General features: G+C 42.4%; 1 protein-coding gene across 2 annotated transcripts in view; it reads right to left on the bottom strand.

The window, feature by feature from the left end:
* Nucleotides 1-17136, bottom strand: part of ipo11 (importin 11) — a 234206-nt gene that overhangs the window by 122194 nt on the left and 94876 nt on the right. For both annotated transcript variants that reach the window (XM_036980135.1, XM_021606535.2), the window contains 3 exons: nucleotides 16096-16209; nucleotides 15549-15664; nucleotides 14086-14162 (listed from right to left, as the gene is read on the bottom strand). In XM_036980135.1, the coding sequence (XP_036836030.1) occupies nucleotides 14086-14162; nucleotides 15549-15664; nucleotides 16096-16209 (307 nt within the window). The remainder of the gene's footprint in view (nucleotides 1-14085; nucleotides 14163-15548; nucleotides 15665-16095; nucleotides 16210-17136) is intronic.

Here is a 17136-nt window from a genome sequence, read left to right on the forward strand (position 1 = left end):
CACCAGCTTTCATATGTTCTCATGTTCTGAGCAAGGAACTTACACGTTAGCATTCTTACATGGCACATATTGCACTGTTACTTTCTTCTCCAACACTTTTATTTTTGCATTATTTAAACCAAATTGAACATGTTTCATCATTTATTTGTGGCTAAATAGATTTTATTGATGTATTATATTAAGTTCAAATAAGTGCTCATTCAGTATGGTTGTAATTGTCATTATTACAAATAAATAAGTAAATAAATAAAAATCAGTCTATTAATCGGTATCAGCTTTTTTTTGGTCCTCCAGTAATCGGTATCGGCGTTGAAAAATCCTAATCGGTCGACCTCTAATTCCTTCACCTCATTATAACATCTTTGGTCTGACAGATTATGTGACACCCAGAATGCGTTGTACAATGTCAACAAACATGGCACTACACATAGCTGGCAAATAGCTATGCTCATTATAATCAGTGCAACCTTCAAATAGGTATTTTACAGACATCATAGTTGTCCATTACAATGTATGCAATAATTGGAATGCATTATGTCACCAGTACATGAAAACATGTGAATAAAACTGTAAATACATTCTGCTCCATACATACAAACATACACACTCCTACAGTATAAATGACAACATGATACACAGACAATAAGGAACTTTGATAGGAACGCACATTCCAAAGTTATTATTTGTAAGGAAAACAACAAGGAAGGCCAATTCTTGCAAGACCGCGCAAATATATGCACACTTGATCTGCGCAAACATGAGTGAAGTGCGGTGGGCTCTCCTCGAAAGAGAGAAGTTTATCCTGCTCAGTAAAGCCTCAAACATAAATTGTCCGCAATGCTGAAATGGGCTACTTGTATGTGAATTAATGAGGAGGCGGAAGACACATCAATTCAAACTGTTGTTAGAAAATACAACTTGCTAGAAAATCAACTTGAAATTGACAAGTTGAAACATAGCCTAATTAGATAATTAGCAGGCAGCCATCCCCTCCGACGCCATCCTCCAGACATGAACCTAATAAAAACAGTTCTGTAGAAATTAGGTTTGGGCAGTAGGCAGGCCTAGCCTGACAATATTGTTCTTCTCAGACCATATTATATTTCAAAACTCAAACTTTGATAACAAAATAGATCAGTTGGTGTAGCAATTGCGAGGCATGGCTGAGCATAAATTGAAATCATTTACTTTGCATTTTACTGGACTGATGGCACCTGCATCTGATGCTCATGGTGCTTTCAAGGCAACTGGGTGGAAGAATACGTACACTACCAGTCAAAAGTTGTAGAATAATCTATTTTCTACATTGTAGAATAATAGTGAAGACATCAAAACGATGAAAGAACACGTGGAATCATGTAGTAAGCAAAAAGGTGTGAAACAAATCAAAACATAGGTTATATTTGAGAATCCTCAAAGTAGCCACCCTTTGCCTTGATGACAGCTTTGCACACTTGGCATTTTCTCAACCAGCTTCATGAGGGAGTCACCTATTATTATATTACCTAGAATGCATTTAAATTAACAGGTGTGCCCTGTCTGTGGATAAGGATAAGTTCATTAGAGTTACCAGCCTCAGAAATTGCAGCTCAAATAAATGCTTCACAGTTCAAGCAACAGACACATCTCAACATCAACTGTTCAGAGGAGACTGTGGGAATCAGGCCTTCATGGTCGAACTGCTGCAAAGAAACCACTACTAAAGGACACCAATAAGAAGAGGAGACACAAGCAAAGTGTATATAGAAAGAGGTCAAATGCTGACGTCAGTGATCTTCAGGTTGGAAAGTCGGAGCTCTAGAAAGATGCCATAGTTTCCGACTTTGAATTCTGAGTTGGATGACCGTTCAAAATGATTTTTCCCCCCCAGTCGGCTCTTCCATTTTTCAGAGTTCCCAGTTTTCTTGAACGCACTGACGTCGGAGATGTCAGAGTTCCTAGTTCCTTTGAATATGGCATTAGTCCCAGCAGAGGAGGGAGAGAGCAGCAGTCCCTGCTTTCTCCTTCCTTTCCTCCAGTGAGACTGACCAGAGAAAGGGGAAACCGTCTTCCAACTGAAGGCAAAACTTCATGTTGCTCCTATGATCAAAGTTAAATATTCCTCGATATAAAATACACACCACGAGCTGCTACTAAAAATGCAGGCCTATCGATACACTTGGCTACTAATTCATAGCAGCTGCAGCGTGAGTGGTCGTAGTACCACTCACCCTGCAGCTGCAATGAATTAGTAGCCAAGTGTATCGATAGGCGCATATTATGGTTTGTAATAGTGTTGAATAAAAACAGTGTTGACAGTTCTGAATATAAACTTAAGCATGAACTCACTCATAGAAACAGCAGCTCAATGCTGTATTCTTTGACAGTCTCTCTCTGGTCATGGTATTTAAAAGTTATTAAATCTCATGTAGGCTTTGATGGAAGCTGTAGCCACGGTGATTTGAGTTATCCGATTGGCCGGCTTCTGAATCAAGTGCAAACTGCGTAACACGAAAAAAAGGAAAGGAGCGCAAGCCTTTATCTTTGGCTTTTCTACAGAAATGTTTGGTGATCGACTAGGAATGCCTTGAAGATCGAGCAGTCAATCATGATAGACCAGTTGATGACCACTGGAATAGAGTGTAAACTAATGAAAACGCTATGACATCTGAAAATATGTGTTGCAGGTGATTTCGAACAGTCCATTTAGAAAGCAAAGACCTCCGGAGATACTGCAGATCCCATCCAAATTAGAGAGATTCGGAGTTAAATACAGAGATCCAATTAATTAGAGTAAATGCATTGGAGACATTGTCCTATTGTCTGGTAACCTTTGTAGTTTTTTAATGTGTCTAACATTCCCCTCTGCAATAGCTGCGATTTGGGATAAAGCCTCTTTTTAAAAAGACATCTCTTATCTGAACGTGATAACCCAGGCAGACCATACAAGACGTCCGACGAGATTAATGTGTCAAAAGAAAGAGAATACAAAATGGAGTCAAGCTCCTGCCATGTCGAGATCCCTCCTCCGGGTGTGTTGGTGTGGAGGTCAGTTGTCAGAATACATCATATTGGCATTAGAGTAGGAAGTAGGAGTCTTCACTGAACACCAGGCAAAGAGGCATGAAGGTGTATTCATTAGGGCAGGAAATTGCCAGCGACCTCACAATACAATATTTTTGTGACATTTTATTTTATTTGATATTACTTTGTATAAGTTTGGCTGCAGAGAGAAAAAGCAATAAAAAGTGGCTTTGATCAGTCATGGAAATAAAAGTGCTGACATGTTGGCTCACTATTTAAAAAGAAGACGGAAAACAAGCTAAAATACCAGAGTCTTGCCGCAGGTACACCCGACTTGCACTTTGGAGTCAAAGTATCAATAAAATATTGTCCCAAATAATATTTTGATATGTAATTGTATAGGTGTTTTCCCCCATCACTAGTATTACTATTATTGTTTTTTTAAAGCCTGGTCTGACATCTCAAGTAACATTGTTTTCTACCTGACTGACTTATCGTTCAGCCTGCTGTTAGCGTGCAGTAGCTTATTTTAGCTTGTACTAACTGTTTATTATCCATCAAACTCATTAACTAGTAACATTCCCCTGCTCCAGTCCAGCCATGACATACCAGTCATCTTCATCTGCTAGACCAGCCCAGGCTAGACCGAACAAGACAATCACACCAGACTATTAGGGATATAACGATTCACCGATATGTATCGGTCCAAAGTTCAAATGTTTAAGAATGCCAGGGCATCGGTCCTCAGGAGCCCAAACTGATCCAAATTAATAAAACCGATTCAAATGTTACGAATCACCGGTTCACTTACGTTTTTTTACAACAACAAAAAATCTGCCTTATGAAAACACCTCTTATCTGATGTGACTAAATTCATGCGATCTCTCCTTCAGCATATCAAACTTTTATGCATGTAACTGTGTATGACATTGATCTACAAATCAGGTGACTGTGCAGACGGTGCAGGAGACGCAGCTGCTTGCGTCAACGAGAGGTAGGCCTAGGCCTACCCTATCACTGTTCTAATATTCCTAGGCTACATCTGCACGGTACCTTCAGCATTAAGACGTTAGTAAAAATGGCTTTCGCAATATTAAACCATAGGATTTATTAATTGAGGGACAACCAATGAAATTTGCTGGGTCATTGTTACCAAATGCGCTGTAAAAAAATAGGGTATTTTACCGGCGGAGCTGTGTAGGCTCCCGGAGTGGACAACTCACATATAACTGCTGATTTTTGGTAGTTCAGTGCATTTTGTCATTTTTATATGAACAGGGTGAAGGTGTAATTTCATAACAAGGACAGGAATCATTCTTGCGAGCGGCACTGGTTGGAATGGGAGAAGAGAGCAGCTCTCCTCAATAAAGTAAAACGGTCAAAACCATTTGCTTTTGATACGGGGGTGAAATCCAAAACAATGTTATATTAACTGGCTATATATGGCATAGCTCATTTCTAAATATAAATAGACATATTACTAGCTAAAAACATTTTAAATCTACTACATTGTCAAGTTAATCAGTGGGTGATGAGGATTTCAGATACAAATTGCTGCACCCCCCCCCCCCCAATAAACACAAATAGCTTCTGTAAATGTGACACACAAAAAGCAGCTGAAAATTATATATCCTACTAAACACCAGTGCTAAGATGCAAACTGCAAACCCGGATGGCAACTCCGGGGAATCACATGAATTCATACCAAGTTATTGCCACGGCACTACTGAACACGTCGTACATTTTAATAACAGAATAAAAATCTTACGGTCTATTTCTTCTATTAATAAATGCATTTCCTAAAATGAGGCCTACCAACAGAGGCAAGCGCTTCCCTCCTAACCCAATGTGCGGCTTGTCGTATGACTAATGAGAAGGAGCTGTCACTAGTTGTGAAACTGATTACATCTGTGGAAAACCTCATTAAGAGAAGTGTCACACTTTCCATTAGGACAGAATAGGAAAGTGGGAGAAGGATGAAAGGAGGGAGTGACGGGTGTGGCTGTTCCTTAACGCACCTAGCTGATGGAAGGAGGGATGCGGAGTTCAGAGTACTGAGCTAGTTTCACTGGGGTTTCCTGAGGTCATTAAGTAGGGTCTGGGGTGTTAACACTGAATAAGGACATCCTTTCTGATGACATCAAAGGTCCTACTGCATGTATAGTTGACAGATGGGTTAGTTGGTGGATCGTCTGATCAACCTAGAGCAGCAAGCAACATCGCTCATGTTTCTGTACTGTCTAGTCTAGATTCCACAAGATACCAATTTTCATTAGAAACCATTTAAAGTTAATCTTACATTTTACCTGAGAAAAGTAGGCTGGCTACACCAAGAAAAGTACTGGAGAAAAGTAGCTGGTCAAATCAAATCTTATTGGAAACATGCACATGGGTAGCAGATGTTAATGCGAGTGTAGCGAAATGCTTGTGCTTCTAGTTCTGACACGACAGTAAGTAATATCTAACAAGTCATCTAACAGTTCCACAACAACTACCTTCTACACACAAATGTAAAGGGATGGAATAGCGCTGTCTGCTGATAAAATGCCAATTTGTGAGTGGAGAAGTGCAACTGTCTGAAGCACAAAATTAGTCTGATGCTGAGCAGAAAGTATTTTATAGAGTTGAAGTCGGAAGTTCACATACACCTTAGCCAAATGCATTTAATCTCAGTTTTTCACAATTCTTGACATTTAATCCTAGTAAAAATTCCCTGTTTTAGGTCAGTTAGGATCACCACTATATTTTAAGAATGTGAAATGTCAGAATAATAGTAGAGAGAATGATTTCAGCTTTAATTTCTTTCATCACTTTCCCAGTGGGTCAAAAGTTTACATACACTCAATTAGTATTTGGTAGCATTGCCTTTAAATTGTTTAACATGGGACAAACGTTTCAGGTAGCCTTCCACAAGCTTCCCACAATTAGTTGGGCGAATTTTGGCCCATTCCTCCTGACAGAGCTAGTGTAACTGAGTCAGGTTTGTAGGCCTCCTTGCCCCCACATACTTTTTTAGTTCTGCCCACACATTTTCTATTGGATTGAGGTCAGGGCTTTATGATGGCCACTCCAATACCTTGACTTTGTTGTCCTTAAGTCATTTTGCCACAACTTTGGAAGTATGCTTGGGGTCATTATCCATTTGGAAGACCCAATTGCGACCAAGCTTTAACTTCCTGAGATGTTGCTTCATTTTTGGTAGTTCAGTGCATTTTTAGGTAGATCGTCCGATCAACCTAGGTAGCAACATAGCTCATATTTCTGTACTGTCTAGTACATTTTAATAAGGACAGACATTATAGGGGTGTCAACGCGGCACATCACCATTGGGAGAGCCATTCTGGGGATACTGAGGTGTGTAAAGGGAGAAAGGGGGTGAGAGGCCAACCAGCTGTATTAAAAGAGATATTAAAGCCATCTGCCTGGGAGAGAGTTTGACGGGTGTTTGGGAGCTTAAATAAGCTTCAAAACTAAATGAGTCCGTGGGGATGAGGAGGCTGTGAATGGATGGTGACTAACTGTGAGTGTCATCCCATTCCCAACACACTGTAAGAGCAGGATCTGGAGGCAAAGCCACAGAGATAAAGACATGTTACATCATATGCCTGTCTCTTCATGCTTTTCTACATTACTGAGAAGATAAAGGAACACATTTGGACAGCAGAAAAATGGGATGTTACGAAAAGAATAGTACTATTCACAAGGCCTATTTTAGCTGCATTTATTTAAAACCTCGTTAGTTTTTTTTTACACCCTTAGTCTTCCCAATTTTGTGATATCCAATTGCAATCCAATTAAGATCTTGTCTCATCGCTGCAACTCCCTAACGGGCTCGGGAGAGGCGAAGGTCAAGTCATGCATCCTCCCGAAACATGACCCGCCAAACCCTGCTCCTTAACAACCACCCGCTTAACCCGGAAGCTAGCTACACCAATGTGTCAGAGGAAACATTGTTCAACTAATGGCCAAAGTCAGCCTGCAGGCGCCCGGCCTGCCACAAGTAGTAGCTACAGCGCGATGAGCCCTCCCTTGACCAGGACGATGCTGGGCCGATTGTGTGCCTGCCCTATGGGACTCCCGGTCAAGGCCGGTTGTGACATAGTCTGGGATCAAAACCTCTCCTCTCTTTATGTTGTTTGTGAGAATGGATTGGGACTGAAAGGCTATGGGGCTGCTTTAGACCTGGTTGCTGACGCACAAATCTGGGCAGGAGCAATGGCTGCCGGATTGAAAAGAGGGAGAGGTAATTTACAGCATGGAATTCATAAAACATGAGACCTTTATGTGGGTTAATGCTGGGAGCACGCGCTGCTATTAGGCCCACTCATCACTATTCAATAGCAACTACAGCACACCCCACTCAAGACTATCAGACTAAGACTATATGGATAGCCATTTGCAGCTGCCCTCAAGAGCCCATCTAGATATATTTAAAAGGTGATCTAAGACAGTATCAGGGATGAAAGTAAGGTGGTACGGTCCAGTATGACGTCCCAGCAAAATAAATAGTTAAAACAAAACGTCGAGAAAAATGTAAGCTATTATATCACTTATCAGAGGCATGAAAAATGAGCACATGGACTTGAAAACCGGTGGTATAGCCTACACTCAAAACTGGATGTGGTTAGATGAAAAACACTGACATTTTGCCAAGGCAGAGACAGGTGGCTGACAACGAGACGCACGCGGACATCAGTGGACGCATAAATTCTGGCCTAATGACAATCAGCAAATGTCATTACACTTGTCGTGTTTTGTGTAACAGATGACATTCACCACTGTCTGGAGGCTGGAAATGTTGTGAGTGGATGAACGTGCACAGGTAGCCTAGTAAAGGAGCTAATGGAGTGAAAACATGAATGGTTGTGTTCATGCCACAATAAAATTACATTTAACATTTTAAAAGTGAAATATTCACGACTAGGCTCAGATATATTATTGAATTAATAGGGATTCTATACAGTGGGGCAAAAAAGTATTTAGTCAGCCACCAATGGTGCAAGTTCTCCCACTTAAAAATATGAGAGAGGCCTGTAATTTTCATCATAGGTACACTTCAACTATGACAGACAAAATATGGAAAACAAATCCAGAAAATCACATTGTAGGATTCTTAATGAATTTATTTGCAAATTATGGTGGAAAATAAGTATTTGGTCACCTACAAACAAGCAACATTTCTCGCTCTCACAGACCTGTAACTTCTTCTTTAAGAGGCTCCTCTGTCCTCCACTCGTTACCTGTATTAATGGCACCTGTTTGAACTTGTTATCAGTATAAAATACACCTGCCCACAACCAATTACTCGTTGGTTATTATTGTCGGAACCAGAAGCACAAGCATTTCGCTACACTCGCATTAACATCTGCTAACCATGTGTATGTGACAAATAAAATGTGATTTGGACAGTATCCATATATACACCTGGAGTTACATAGTGAGCCTGTGTCAATCTTCCCCAAACTACATTGTTTACACCCACCTGACACCCCACAGCACTGAATCAATCCCCACTCTTCAATCCCGTCTCTGTACTCTGTCTTCACACCACAGGCCAGGGGATTTACTACTGACCACAAGTCACCCAGCCACTAGCGCCACACTCAATCAAGCGCCAGTGAATACAACGTCATGATTCCTCTGGCCTTGAAGCAATTCCTGGAACAAGACGAACTATGACCCTATATTACAAAACTGAGTGATAGGGAGGGAAGACAGAGTGGCCTGACAACACTAGGACAGCAACCAGTTACACTACGGACACTCAATCGACAGAGAAAACTATAGGATTACATTTTACCAAAAAGAAAACTACATAATATTGTTTTCGTTTTCTGAGATCATACCTTTCATAACATGAAGACATTTGACATTTTAGCCAATTAGTACAGGCTCTTAACCAGAATGACAATGACACAATAAGTGTGTGTAACTAAGTAAATCGAAACAATTCGTTTTTACTGCTTCTGCCTACTTACACAGAATGATGATGGATGTGCTTGTTAGGGCTGCCTTTGTCTGTTTGTGGTTATTGCTGTCGGGCTTGGGCGGTATACTGTATGTACCTTACACCGGGGTATTTGGAAATAGCCAACTATTTCCTTCAAGTTTTTCCAATACATTTTAATATTTGAAGCTACTGTTTAAGAAAATACTTGCAGTCTACCAATAGGTTAGATAATGCAGATCACGTTCTTCATTTCACCTGCCTCATTATTTGACATTATGACGCTAACATGTACCACAGTTCACCAGACCAGTTAACACCAGTCACGTGTGTGTTTGTAACTAGCACAACGGGAGAAAGCAGGAGCAGTGAGTCCAGCTGTATATTGACAGTGGTGGAATTTTAAATTGAAAGTCAACTGTGATCAGGGACATGCAACTACAGTTTTCCTTCACAGAAAATACATTAGCGCAACACTATTTGGCTGGCAGCCACACAAGTAAATTAGCTTACAAGGAAATAGCAATGTCTTTTTTTTTGCAAGAACAATGCATGGCCATCATATTTCTAATGTTTATTCATAGAAAGAGTGTAGCCAGCTACATTTCCTAATGTTTTGTTTAAAGTACTGGAGAAAAGTAGTTGGTCAAATCAAATCAAATTTTATTGGTCACATACACATGGTTAGCAGATGTTAATGCGAGTGTAGCAAAATGCTTGTGCTTCTAGTTCTGACATTACAGTAATATCTAACAAGTCATTTAACAGTTCCACAACAACTACCTTCTACACACAAATGTAAAGGGATGGAATAGCGCTGTCTGCTGATAAAATGCCAATTTGTGAGTGGAGAAGTGCAACTGTCTGAAGCACGAAATTAGTCTGATGCTGAGCAGCAATTACAATAAGAAGTATTTTATATGTGCGTTTACAAAACACAGCAATTGTGTTAGCTTTCTGCCATATTTGAGAAGTCAAAGCTCGTCTTCCCCTCATCTCCGAGCATTTTTTGTGCATGTTTGGCGCCTCCTTGTGTACTAAGCCGGTAATACCGTATATCCCAGTACAAGAGAAGGACAGTTTGACGATATAAAAATCTAGATACCAATCAACCCTATTTCTTGACTTTCACTCTGCAGTCTGCATGGTCAGATGGATGCAAGAAGATGGTGACATGATGATTTCCACAAGCAGTCTATAATTACATTACTAGTTTGTGTATCTTATTTGTGTATCTTTTGTTAGCTAGTTGTGTTAGCTAATGCTAAAAACGGGTTAGGTGGCTAGCTAACTTGCTAAAAGTAGTTAAGGTCTGAGCACACAGCTACCTAATATCAAATCAAATTCTATTTGTCACATTCGCCGAATACAACAGCTGTAGACCTTCCAGTGAAATGCTTATATACAAGCCCTTAACCAACAATGCAGTTAAGAAAAATAAGTTTTGAGTAAAACAGTTACAGTAAGTAACAAATATTTAAAGATCAGCAGTAAAATAACAGCAGCGAGGCTATATACAGGGGATACCAGTACAAAGTCAATGAGCGGGGGCACAGGTTAGTTGAGGTAATAGGTACATGTAGGTAGAGTTAAGGTGACTATGCATAGATAACCAGAGAGTAGCAGCAGCGTAAAAGAGGGGTTGGGGACAATGCAAATTGTCTGTTCAGGAGTCTAATGGCTTGGTGGTAGAAGCTGTTTAGAAGCCTTTTGGACCTAGACTTGGCGCGCCGGTACCGCTTGCCATGCGTTAGCAGAGAGAACAGTCTATTGCTAGTGGCTGGAGTCTGACAATTTTTACGGCCTTCTTACACCGTCTGGTATAGAGGTCCTGGATGGAAGGAAGCTGGGCCGAACGCATAACCTCTGTAGTGGCTTGCGGTCGGAGGCCGAGCAGTTGCCATACCAGGCAGTGATGCAACCATGCTCTCGATGGTGCAGCTGTTTAACTTTTTGAGGATCTGAGGACCCATGCCAAATATTTTCAGTCTCCAGAGGGGGAATAGGCTTCATCGTGCCCTCTTCACAACTGTCTTGGTGCATCTGGACCATGATAGTTTGTTGGTGATGTGGACACCTGCTCCACTACAGCCCAATCGATGAGAATGGGGGCGTGCCCAGTCCTCTTTTTCCTGTAGTCCACAATCATCTCTTTTGTCTTGATCACGTTGAGGGAGAGGTTGTTATCCTGGCACTACACACACCTCCCTGTAGGCTGTCTCATCATTGTCGGTGATCAGGCCTATCACTGTTGTGTCGTCAGCAAACTTGATGGTGTTGGAGTCTTGCCTGGCCATGCAGTCATGGGTGAACAGGGAGTACAGGAGGGGACCAGGGACGCACCCTTGAGGGGCCCCCGTGTTGAAGATCAGCATGGCAGATGTGTTGTTACCTAACCTTACAACCTTGGGAGCGGCCTGTCAGGAAGTCCAGGATCCAGTTGCATAGGTAGGTGATGAATCCTTAGCTTAGTGATGAGCTTTGAGGGCACTATGGTGTTGAACGCTGAGCTCCAGTCAATGAATAGCATTCTCACATGGGTGTTCCTTTTGTCCAGGTGGGAAAGGGCAGTATGGAGTGCAATAGAGATTGCATCATCTGTGGATCTGTTGGGGCGGTATGCAATTTGGAGGGAGTCTGGTATAATGGTGTTGATGTGAGCTATGACCAACCTTTCAAAGCACGTCATGGCTACAGACGTGAGTACTACTGGTCAGTAGTCATTTAGCCAGGTTACCTTGGTGTTCTTGGGCACAGGGACTACGGTTGTCTGCTTGAAACATGTTGGTATTACAGACTCAGTCAGGGACAGGTAGAAAATGTCAGTGAAGACACTTGCCAGTTGGTCAGCGCATACTTTGGTGTACACGTCTTGGTAATCTGCGGTTTTGTGAATGTCGACCTGTTTAAAGGTCTTACTCACATCAGCTACGGAGAGCATGATCCCACAGTCATCCGGAACAGCTGATGCTCTCATGCTTGCTTCAGTGTTGCTTGCCTCGAAGCGGGCATTGAAGTAATTTAGCTCGTCTGGTAGGTTTGTGTCGCTGGGCAGCCCACGGCTGTGCTTCCCTTTGTAGTCTTTAATAGTTTGCAAGCCCTGCCACAACCGACGAGCGTCAGAGCCGGTGTATTATGATTCAATCTTAGTCCTGTATTTGACGCTTTGCCTGTTTGATGGTTCATCTGAGGGCATAGCAGAATTTCTTATAAGCGTCCGGGTTAGAGTCCCGATCCTTGTCCCGCTCCTTCAAAGCGGAAGCTCTACCCTTTAGCTCAGTGAGGATGCTTTGCTAGCAAAACAGACCTGCGTCATCTGACCACCTCTTTATTGACCGAGTCACTATTGCTTCCTGCTTTAGTGTTTGCCTGTAAGCAGGAATCAGGGGGGTATAATTATGGTCAGATTTACCAAATGGAAGGTGAGAGGGAGCTTTGCACGTGTCTTTGTGTGCGGAGTAAAGGTGGCCTAGGTTGTTTTTTTCCCCTCTGGTTGCCCATTTAACATGCTGGTAGAAATGAGATAAAACAGATTAAGTTTCCCTCCATTAAAGTCCCCGGCAACTAGGAGTGCCACCTCCGGATGAGCATTTTCCTGTTTGCTTATGGCTATATACAGCTCATTGATTGTGGACTTTGTTCCAGCATCGGTTTCTGGTTGTAAATAGACAGCTACGGGAAAAAAGGATGAAAACTCTTGGAAAATAGCGTGGTCTACAGCTTATCATGAGATACTCTACCTCAGGCGAGCAAAACTTTGGACTTCCTTAATATTAGATTTTGTGCACCAGCTGTTGTTTACAAATATACACAGACAAGTCACCCCTTGTCTTACCGGAGGAAGCTGTTCCATCTTGCCGATGCAGCGTAAATCCTGCCAGCTGTATTTTATCCATGTCGTCGTTCAGCCACGACTCGGTGAAACATAAGATATTCCAGTTTTTAATGTCCTGTTGGTAGGATATTTGTGATCGTAGTTTGTCTATTTTGTTATCTAATGATTGTTCATTGGCTAATAGGACTGATGGTAGAGGCAGATTACCCACTCGGCGTCGCATCCTTACAAGGCACACCGGCCTACGGCCCTGATATCTCCGTCTTGTTCTCATGCAAATGACAGGGATTTTGGCCTTGTCGGGTGTCTGAAGTAAATCCTTTGTGTCCGACTTGCTGAAGGAAAAAAAACTTTGTCCAGTACGAGGTAAGTAATCGCTGTCCTGATATCCAGAAGCTTTTTTCGGTCATAAGAGACAGCAGCAGAAACATTATGTACAAAAATGAGTTTTCAATTAACGTGAAAAAACACACACAATAGCACAATTGGTCGAATGCCCGTAGAAAGGGAGCCAACCCCCCCCCCCCCCCCGGTGCAATTATTAAATCATGTATAGCATGGTACTAGTGCTTGTGAAGGCCTAGATAAACATGTTGTTTGTGCAATGGTATCTTCTAAAATCAGAGAAGAATTGTTACAAATTCCCTGCCGGTGACTCTTTGCACACCATCTCATTCTCACAGCCCTCTCTCAGGGACACAAACTCTGCAACTTTCGAACTCCAGCATTAGGCTCCCTTTCCCCTCTAGGCTATGGGTTGTAAACGGACCCTTCACACCTGTGTACTTAGCCAAACCGATTGGCTGCTAAAGTTCATGGTTGCCAGGGGCCTTGACACAGTGGGGTCAGCCAATCGCAGGCATTTCTGTGATTGGCTGCTTCCAACTTTCAGTCTCCTTCAAGCAGTCACAACGAGAGCAGCAAACTCAGCACAACAACAGCTGGACTGGACTTATGGGATGGTGTGCGTGCACAAAGTGAGTGGTGTGACATTTGAATTTTGTTCGTAGTTAGTTGTACGCTGCCTCTATGTACAGCTGTATTGTAATATGTGCATGTAGCAAACACATTTTCATACAGTCTTTCCCATGTTAATAGTCATAATAGCCTCAGTTTTAGTATTGTGTACAGTGTATTCATTAGCTATTTTTGTTTTGAGTTGGATTGAACAGAATAAAACCATCAGAATGGAGAAAGTCACATTGAAATCACATAGAATTTGTGTTGCCAACCTAGGGTCATGAACTACTCCCACAATCATTCACAAATGCATCATCAACATCAATAATGTAAAACTCACCCAGGAGAGCCGACATGTTCTGGAAGATTCTCAGCAGCTCTGGGGTGATTGCCGGACTATTCTCCAACGTTACCAACCTGTAGGTCGATAAAGGGATGGAGGAGAGAAAGGAGGGTGGAGCGAGAGAGGGGGGTGGATGTGAAATGGAGAAGAGGACCCGAGAGTTAGCGTCACAGAAGCATTTAAAGCTGCTGACCAGACCATAACAGAGCCCTAGATTAAGCAGACGCTCTTATCCAGAGCGACTTAAGAGTAGTGAGAGCATACATTTTCACACTGGTCACCAGTGGGAATCGAACCCACAACCCTGGTATTGCAAGCACCATGCTTTACCAATGGAACAGAACAGACAACACTACAAAAACAGTGTTTGAGACTCAGAATATGTACATATCTATGGCTGGCGAAGAAACGTCAATGTGTCAATGTGTGGCTGAACCATAAAAGAAGAATCTGTCTGAATGAGTCAATCAAACTCAAAACCATGACAATGGTTCATCACAGTCAATTGAGTCAGTCTATTGAGAGCAACTCAAGCTCAGTCTAGCACATCACTGCAGACGTTCTGCCCTTTGAGATGACAATTTAAAAGCAGACAATGTGCTTGTTCAGAGACGGTCCTGTTTGACACACCGGCTCAGAGATAGGACGCGTAATCCCTCTTATCACTGCTAACCATGTGTAACTAGGCCAACGTCATCGAAAGGCACAACAAAAGACGAGCCACGCTAAGGCCTCAGCGTTCAAGCTTTTGCAAGCCAGACAGGCCTTCCACAATAGGATCGTTTACTACAAAATGGCTCTGTAAGGAGAACAACCATTTTGAACAAATGTAAAAAAGAAAAAAAAAAATTAAATAAAAAAAAATGCCTTATTTTCAGAGCTCTGGTCGCACGGGAAAATGGGCAGTATGTGTGTTACGCCTACTTTGAACTTATCGTCATCGCCCATCAGAGGGCATGAATGAACGTGAAAGAGAGTGATTGAAGGAAAGAGAGAACGAGGGAGAGAAGGACAGAGCTAGAGAAAGGGGAGAACTAAAAACGAACCGCGAGACACAACACAAAATAGAGTGCGAGACAGCAGGTGAATAAAAAAGAGAAGCTGTTGACACAAATGACTCGGTAAATTAGGTAAATACGTATTTCGGTCACAACTGTTTATCTGGGAGGAAGCAAAGGCAAAATCAACATCACGCACGTAAGCGGGGGGGGGGGGGGGAGAGCGAGAGCGCATAATGGGAGAGAGAAAGCAGAGGGAAGAAAAAGAGGGAAAAATCCAAGAGGGGAGTGAGAGAGAGAGCTACAGAGGGTGGGATGGAAGAAAGGTGAGTGCTGTAAGTGCCTGATAAGCGTCTGCCTTTAGAAGAGTGACAGAGACCGTTAGTATCAGTCTGCTCTCAGGGCTGAGTTTGTGTGTGTTTGTCTCTGTGTGGAACTGTTTGTCTCTGTGTGTGTACGTACCACAGCTCAAGTCCGTCCTCTAGCAGGTAGACATGCGGTGGTTGCGAGACATCTGTACTCAGCTGGATCACAGGAAGCAGGAAGAGATACAGGTTCTTACTCTCCGCCCCCAGGCCCTGTGATGACATCGCAAAAGGTTTTACTACAATTTGCAGTAATGAATATGAGCCTACACTAAAAAGCCAAGCTTTTATGGTATTGAAAATCAAAGTGTCGGCATTTCAAAATACCCCAGGATACGGTTATTCGCTCAAGCCTCCCATACAGGTGCGTGCACACACACTGGGAGAAGCAATGACAAACGGCAACAAAGGGCTAAGGGGCAAGACGGAGTGTATTTATTTTTAATTTAAAATGTAACCTTTATTTAACCAGGCAAGTCAGTGAAGAACCTATTCTTATTTTCAATGACGGCCTAGAAACAGTGGGTTAACAACAGATTTTTACCTTGTCAGCTCGGGGATTCGATCTCGCAACCTTTTGGTTGCTAGAGCGAGAGTCCAACGCTCTAACCACTAGGCTGCCTGCCACCCCGTATGTGTCATACCTGTACAAGGTGAACCAGTGTGGTGAGTATGGCACAGCGCAGCATGTTGTGTTCTTCTGATTGTTTCCAAAGCAGTGGCAGGTACTGGACCAGACAGCCTACATATGGCCGGATCTAAGAGAAAACACAATCCGATCAGCAACAACAAACACCAGAGCATTCCATTCAATAGAAACACAAAGGCCTTCATACAATATGAATGTGGAAGCCCAAATCAAATCAATCAATGTCTTTATTGTCCCATTTGGGAAGCGTGTACAGGTCCAGGTGTCAGTTGTACTAGTTAGGGTGTACGTCTTGTACGAACACAATGTCTAATGTGGGAAGTATTCTGAGCCAGACCTAACCATTCTACCTGTTGGATAATGTCCTTCCTTGTAATACACCTGGGTGGAAATCGTAGGGAGCAGGTCAAGATATTCTTTGTGGTAACACGATTTCAAAATATCAAGAAAGACTCCAACTGTGTACGTTCTCTCCTAAGCAGCCATACCAATGTATTCATCCCAAGTACCCAACACAAACAGACTAACTCTTTGCACTGGCTGCTAATGTTCCCTGAAATGTGCTAATTTGCTGCTTGGCAATAAAAGTAAAATGAGTACATATCAAATTAAGCCCCACTCCTCTAACAGACTGGCAACTCGACAGTAGAGCTCAGAGTGAGTTTACCATAGCCCACACACTCCTTTCTCTCCCTCTCCCTCACACACCCTCTCTTTCTCTGGCAGCTTTTCTGTAAAGGAGGTGTTTATAATTACATCTTTATTGGATTGAGTCGGAGGCATGTCGACTGAGACCAGTCGCTCTCTTTCCCCTTCGAAACTGGTAAATATGTCAGCACCTGCGGCCGCTGATTTACAACTACCTAAGTGCAATGGGCCAAAACTTTTTATATGGGCCAAAACTTAATTATACCATTTTTTTTTTTAAATAACATTTTCATGCACTGAGTCTGTCTCTTTCTCTACTTGCTCCAGCTCCTCCATGCTTCCTGTCCCTTTCCCCTCTTAGGCTTCTTTCTCTCACTTCCCTCCACCT

The sequence above is a fragment of the Oncorhynchus mykiss genome, chromosome 6 (genome assembly GCF_013265735.2).
Source record: "Oncorhynchus mykiss isolate Arlee chromosome 6, USDA_OmykA_1.1, whole genome shotgun sequence".
Classification (NCBI taxonomy): Eukaryota; Metazoa; Chordata; class Actinopteri; order Salmoniformes; family Salmonidae; genus Oncorhynchus; species Oncorhynchus mykiss.